Below are 7,656 nucleotides of genomic sequence, written 5' to 3'. Positions count from 1 at the left end.
GCTGTAGTACAAGCTGTACACATGCATAATCAGGTACAAGGAATAAGCCCAGGCCTATTTCATTTACTGTAGAGGTATATCTTGCAGGACTAGCAGGAGTTCTGCTCTGATGGTCACTTCTGAATGTTAAAGGTCAAGAAAGAGGTTCCAGTGCTCTGTCACCCTCACAGTGAAGAAGTTTTCCCTCATGTTCACATGGAACCTCCCATGCTTCAGCCTGCACCCATTGCCCCTTATCCTATCATAGGACATCACTGAGCAGAGCCTGGCTCCATCCTCCTGACACTCACCCTTCACAGAGTTATAAACAAGAATGAGGTCACCTCTCAGTCTCCTCCTCTCCAAGCTAGAGCCCCAGTTCCCTCAGTCTTTCCTCATGAGGGAGATGTTCCACTCCCTTAATCATCTTTATGGCTCTGTGCTGGACTCTTTGAAGCAGTTCCCTGAGGTCCTTCTTGAACTGAGGGGCCCAGAACTGGACACAATATTCCAGATGCAGCCTCATCAGGGCAGAGTAGAGGGGGAGGAGAAGCTCTCTGACCTACTGACCACAGCCCTTCTAATACACCATCACTTCTACTGAAGCTGTTTGTTCTAGGACACTCCATAGCCTATGTATAAGCCATACATGATAAGCCCTGTATCCCATGCAGCCTTTGGCTGTAGCTGTTAGTCTCCACTCTGACAGCCCCATCAATAAACTGAGAATGCATTTTTTCCCTTTCTGGCTGCCCTGCTATTTTAACTGTACACTCACTGGGGCAGAGACTGCCCAACATTGTGTTTGCACAGCACCTGCCATAAGGAGCTCTGCTCTTGATGGGGGCTCCACAAGCTACTGAAGCACAAACAATTAATGAGGGGAAAGTTACAGTGTGGCCAACACAAATTCTACTCCACAGTACTGTCATGCACAATAATACAGATTTTAAAGCCTTGGTGTTTAATTAGTAGGCTGCAGCTTTTTATATTATTTGATGCTTTTTTTAGTTATGCCCAGATATATACTTATAGTCATGGAACACATCACAATGTTTTTCTTCTTTTGTAATTTATTTCAGTGCAGGAAACAACATTGATTTCTTTGGGGGCTGATAGACCTTTTGGAACCATCAAAAAGAAGTATCACATTACAGTTTTTTACTTTTTCTTGCTAAAATTGTTTCAGAAAATAGGCACTACAGGTGATATTACATGTTGCTGTGAAAGTGGGATTGTGAGAGAATTACTGATCTTATAAATTCACCATTCTCAAAGACACCAAATCACAGGGTTGTGACAGTTGAGCCCAGCCATGTCTCCAGAAGTCAAAAGCAAACTCATTAACCCAAGCAAACAAACTGAAGGCATCAGCTATGCAAAGCAGTTACCAGGTGCAACCACCTCCTCATTCAGCCTTTTAACTGCTCTTCAAGCCAAACCTGTAGAAGTTTTTTTTTTTCTCCCCAGATTACAAGATCACCAGGATCTTGTAATTACAAGATCACCATGAGCTGCACAGAGCAAGAATTTATCAAGCTGCAATTTACCAAGCAGGTGCAATTTCTGCCTCTACTTTGACTTTTAATGTTGGCAATTGGGAAACTGCACAGATTATGGAAAGCCACCCCAAGAGGTTCCCAAAGGTCTATGTGCTGATGCTGCAGGAGTGCTGTGACACCTATCAGGGTTGCTGAGTTTTTTCCAAACTCCCTGAAATGAAGGGGAGGCAGTGAAGCAATCCCAGGCTATTTACTGATGCCAATGGGGCAGGAAAGCCCTGTTCCTCCAAGGCCACAGTAGCCAGCAGGGTTCTTGCTAAGGTACTGCTGATGGTAATCTTCAGCGTAGTAGAACTCCGGAGCCTCCCGGATTTCCGTTGTGATGGGACCAAAGCCACTCTTCGTCAATACCTGTCCAGAAACATAATGGAAAGCCATTAGTGCTTTGCTGATGGTTTTCTCTCAGCAGGAGCCACAGATGTCTCTCAGCTCTTCAACCACACTTGCAGCACATCCCCGTGTGGCTGCCCTTTATCCTCGCTCTCCTGTTGTTTCGCTGAGAGGCATCGCGAACGCCGAAGCAGGCGTAGGGGAAAAGAAGCAGTGCACCCTCCTGTTTCAGTGGTTTAATTTGCTGTGGCCACATGCTGCTTCTCTCCTCTTTATTAACCACCCCAGGCCAAGCTGAGGTGCCATCAACGAGAGTGGAAAACATAGTGATATCCTGCAGTGATAGGATGAGGGCCAATGGTTTCAAACTAGAGAAGAGCAGATTTAGATTGGATGATAGGAACACGTTCTTTGCCATGAGGGTGATGGAATGCTGGAATGAGTTGCCCAGGGATGTGGTTGAGGCCCCATCCCTAAATATGTTCAAGGTGAGACTTAGCAGGACTCTGGGCAACCTGATCTAGTGGAGGATGTCCCTTCCTACTGCAGAGGGGATTGGACTAGATGACCTTGGGAGGTTCCTTCCAACACAAACCATTCTATGATTCTATGAAATGTGAGAGGCAGAAGAGCACACTTTGATCAGGTCTAGACAGCTGTCTTTAAGTGTCCAAGAACTCCACCTGGAAGATGTCTCAGCTTTTAAATGTGCCATCCAGCCCAAAGGTCCTTTTGCCAAGAAGAATTTACAGGTGAAACTTTAGCTCCACTAATGTCATAGAGGAGAAAGACTGTTTGGGCTCTTTTCACAGAGTCACTGTAAACTCATTCTTCAAAAATAGCAGTTCTGTGCTAATGATCATCACAGATTCTATCTGAAGATGTCCATGATCACTGCAGGGGGCTTGGACTAGGTGTCTTTCAAAGGTCTCTTCCAACCCAAACCACTCTGATTCTATGATTCTATGACTAGGAAGGTATTTTTAAAGCAAATTATGGATAATTTCTGAAAGATTTTTCAATATGTGGCCAGGAACAATAATTACTGTGGAAGAAAAGATGAAGGAATGTAGGTGGGGATTTTAAATTAGGCTTGAATTTCTTTTTGATATCCCCTAAATAAATTTGAAACTCCAGAAAAGTTTATGAGAGGCTGAAGTTATTTTTAACAAGAATTGCCATGACATTTTTCCTCCTGAATTTTCCTTTTTCTGAGGGAACTGGTAAGTGCCAACATTTTGGAGCCAATTCTCATCTCAATGGGAACATAATTTGTGCTCACTGAAGTCTGTGATAACCTAATGAGCACTTTAATTGGTTCCAGACTACAGTTGTAAAGTACTGGACATAGGTAGAACTGCACTGCTATCAGCCAGACTTGAGAGAAAGATCAATTGAAGAATGAACAGTCAGCATTGCTGATTACCAGGCAAATAGGTGTTCTCTGATCATACTAATAAATCATAGAATCATAGAATTGTCAGGGTTGGAAGGGACCTCAAGGATCATCCAGTTCCAACCTCCCTGCCATGGGCAGGGACACCTCACACTACATCAGGTTGCCCAGAGCCACATCCAGCCTGGCTGCAAAAACCTTCAGGGATGAGGCTTCCACCACCTCCCTGGACAACCTGTTCCAGTGTCTCACCACCCTCATGGGAAAGAACTTCTTCCTAACATCCAATCTGAATCTACCCACTTCTAGTTTTGCTCCATTCCCCCTAGTCCTATCATTACCTGACACCCTAAAAAGTCCCTCCCCAGCTTTCTTGTAGGCACCCTTCAGATACTGGAAGGCCACATTAAGGTCTCCTTGGAGCCTTCTCTTCTCCAGACTGAACAGCCCCAACTCTTTCAGTCTGTCTCCCATAAATAAACCAAATAAGAGGAAAAGAAGAGGAAAATAAAATAAACCAAAGAAGAGGAAAAGAAGAGGAAAATAAAATAAACCAAGTAAGAGAAAAACATCACACAAAATCACAAAAAAGGAGCTTGCAGACCAGTTGTAATTCATCAAGCCCAACTTCTTTCATCATGACACCATGAGTGATACCCATCTTACTCCCAGCAAGCACTTTTAACACTTCTTCTGTGCCCAGCAGGACTAGGGAAGTGATCTTCCCCCTGTACTCAGCAGAGGTGAGGCTGCCCCTCAAATACTGGGTTCAGTTTTGTGCCACTCACTCCAGAAAAGACATTGAGGGCCTGCAGCACATCTAAAGAAGGGCAACAAAGCTGACAAGGCGTCTAGAGAACAAGTCTTATGAGAAGCATCTGAGGGAACAGGGATTGTTTAGCCTGGAGAAAAGAAGGCTGAGGGGAGACCTTCTCATTACAGCTCCCTGAAGGGAGGATGTAGTGAGGTGGAGGTTGATCTCTTCCTCCAAGTAACAAGCAACAGGTCAAGAGGAAACAGCTTCCAGTTATGTCAGGGGATGTTTAGGCTGGGCAAAATTTATTCACTGAAAGGACTGTCAGGCTACCCAGGAAAGTGGTGGTGTCTCCCATCTCTAGAGGGATCTAAAAGACGTGTTTCTGAGGGCCATGGCTAGTGGTGACTTGGCAATGCTCAGGCAGCAGTTGGACTTGATGTTCCTAAAGGTCTCTTCTAACTTATATGATTCTATTATGCAGATGGAGATCCTCCATCCAGTTTCCTCAAGGAGGCCATTCTAAGATTTACCATCCTGTTAGAAAGTTTCTCCTAAAGTCTAGCCCAGTAAAGCCCAGCCCAGTGAAGCCCACTACTTTCATTTAAGCACACTATTGTGTTTGTACTCATCATGCATGTGGAAAGGAAATCACTCCCTTCCTTCTTACAACAGTGTCCTACATACTTGGTGGCTGAGCAGAGAAAAGGATAACATGTAAAGAAAATATTGCTTCCTGACAATATTAGCTAACAAATAATAGGTGACTACTTGGGACAAAAAAAGTATTCAAAGTTCCTACAACAGGCTTTCCCAGGTCCTGTCTCAGCACAGCTAAGTACTGACCACAGCCTGACATCAGTTTCTGGACTTTGCAGAGCATTAGTCTAATTTATTCTGCCAGTTTCACTGTCTGGAGGATGCCTTTTGCTGTATTCGGTTTTTCAGTCAGGAATGAAGTAATAAGATTGATACAAAACCCATGACTGACCTGTCTGGGAAGCCTCTGGGTTCCCAAACCTACATCTCAAATCTCAGTGCAGGTAAGGATTATGCTGAGTGGTTAATTCATTGGATTTGAACACCATGAGGTGACAAGTCAAATGTCACAGCAAACTGGCCTTATTTCACCATGTCAAATCACCAAACAGGGGGTTTCATCTTTGGGACAGACTTTGTCCCAAGGGGATCAGAGTATTCACCTGCCAGGTGTGTGAATGGAGAAGATAAAAAATGTGAAGGATGTATCAAAACACATTAGCAACAACTGACACTAAGAGGTGTCAACACAACTGCTTTTACAGAGCAGGATTCCACTTACTTCCCAACCTTCCTAGCAAAGAAAAGCACTTACAAATTCTCTTCACTCCAGAAGGATGGCACAAACTCTGTCATCATGGGCATTAGTCATTCTCTTGCTGCTGTAAATGCATGTAAAATCTGTTTCCCTTTCCTTAACTGAATCAGGAGGGTGCTGCTGGAGGGGTGGATATTTCTCTGCAGTGTAAAACAAGTATTCCTAACAGATTTTTTTTTTTTTTTTCACCTGGGACTTCTCCATCATTGGCCTACTTTTGTCAGTTAAGAAAATCCATTCTGTTCAACAATTTACCACAAGAGGGCATAAGCATCACTCATCCCTTTCAGAATTACTCACAGTCTATTAAAGCCCTGCACGCTGAATAAAGCAGAAGCCTAAGACAACTCATTAGATTGCACTTTGGTCATTAGCAAAAGATACCAGCACTGCTGTCAGAAGCAGCGGGAACCCCAGGCTCTGACACTCTGCCAAGCACTACCTTGAATGTTTTGATTTTAAACAGGGAAATATTTTCCTCTCACTGACTGTGTCGATGCAAAGATAAAAACATCCCTGGGAAAGATGATGAAGTTCATGATGTGCTGGCACTGGCAGGTGTAAATCAACCCACTCGGGATTGATTTCCTTCCGCCGAGACAGAATAAATCTTGTGAGGAGAGACTGAGGAAGCTGGGGATGGTTAGTTGGGAAAAGGGGAGGCTGAGGGGAGACCTCCTTGCTCTCTACAACTACCTCAAAGGATGTTGTGGAGAGGCTGGTGCTGGTCTCTCCTCACAGGTAATTAGTGATAGAACAAGAGGGAATGGCCTCAAGCTAGGACTGGGTAGGTTTAGACTGGACAGTAGGAAACATTTTCCTACTGAGAAGAGAGTGGTCAGGCATTGGAATGTGCTGCCCAGGGAGGTGGTTGAGTCCCAACCCTGGATGTGTTTGGATGTGGTTCTTGGGAATATGGTTTAGAGGTGAACCTTGTAGAATAGGGTTATTGGCTGGACTTGGTGGTCCTGAGGGTCTTTTCCAACCTGAATGTTTCTGTGATTCTGTGATAATTTGATGATAACCCTGTCCCAGCAGACTTTTTAGTCCTTGCAGTCTCCAAATTCCTGAGCCATCTGATGTGACCTCCCACTGTCATGCTGCAGCCTTTGTATGCAGAAATGGGAAGGACCAAGTTAGGGAGAGTGTAATGAAACCTTGGGAGCTTTTACTTGGAGCAGGAAAATTTAAAGGTATTGATGCATCTTTTTTTTTTCCCCCTCACATACTCTGCTGTAATTCAAAAATAATTAATTCATTAATTCCTTCAAGGGATTTCTGTGGCTTTTGTCATAGATGCCCCATCCCTGGCAACATTCCAGGTCAAGTTGCTTGGGGCTCTGAGCAATGTGATCTAGTTGAAGATGGCTCTGTTGACAGAAGGTGGGTTGGAGTAGATAACCTTCTAAGGTCACTTCCCACCCAAACCATCCTATGATTCTAGGAGAAATCACAGTAGAAAATCACAATGATCCTTCAGGTGATTACAATCCTGCCCCAAAAATCTGACAGGTTCCAACAGGGAGAGGCTAAACCAAGCCAGAACCCAAATCTCACAGCTGTAGAGGACAAAGGGGACATGGCCAGCTCAGTACAACGGGTTAAGTGCTGCAGGAAGACATTGGAGCAAGCACCAGGATCCTCAGCACTAACACTTTGTTAAACGCTCTGTACTTCCAGCTTGTAAAAGCTTTTAATAGAGTAGAATCATAGATTTCTTTAGGTTGAAAAATAAGTTTAAGGTCATCAAGTGCAACTCTTAATCCAACACTTACAAGTCCACTGCTAAACCAGGACCCTCAGCACCTCAATGTCCTCTTTGCAGTGAGGGGCCCAAAATTCAGCCTGGTACTTGAGATGTGGCCAAGCACAGGGGGATGATCACTGCCTTAGTTCTGCTGGCCACACTACTGCTGATACAAGTCAGGATGCTACCGGGCACACAGCTTCAGCTCTCTGTTGACCAGCACCCTGTGTTCTTTTTCCACTGGGCAGCTTTCCAGCCACTCTTCCCCAGGCCTGGAGCATTGCATGGGGTTCTTGTGTCTCAGGTGCAGGACCCAGCCCTTGGCCTTGTTGAATCTCTTCCCATCAGCCTTGGCCCATTGATCCAGCCTCACCTCTCTAGGGATGCCCTATCTTCACACAGATCAACACTCTTGTTCAGCTTGGTGTCTCCAAAATTACTGAGGATGTCCTGTCTGGATTCATAAAAATATTAAAGAGAATACACCCTAATACTGTAACCTGGGCACCCCCACTTCCATTTATCTCCATT

At 44.6% G+C, this 7,656-nt stretch overlaps 1 protein-coding gene across 1 annotated transcript in view; it reads right to left on the bottom strand.

The window, feature by feature from the left end:
* Positions 1-1,727: 1,727 nt before the first annotated feature.
* Positions 1,728-7,656, bottom strand: part of MSRA (methionine sulfoxide reductase A) — a 160,825-nt gene continuing 154,896 nt past the window's right edge. Inside the window, exon 4 of the mRNA XM_054383552.1 lies at positions 1,728-1,892. Coding sequence (XP_054239527.1) covers positions 1,728-1,892 — 165 coding nt within the window. The remainder of the gene's footprint in view (positions 1,893-7,656) is intronic.

Source organism: Indicator indicator, chromosome 9 (genome assembly GCF_027791375.1).
Source record: "Indicator indicator isolate 239-I01 chromosome 9, UM_Iind_1.1, whole genome shotgun sequence".
Classification (NCBI taxonomy): Eukaryota; Metazoa; Chordata; class Aves; order Piciformes; family Indicatoridae; genus Indicator; species Indicator indicator.
The sequence above is the reverse complement of the archived record's forward strand: the minus strand, read 5'-3'. Positions and strand labels throughout refer to the sequence as shown.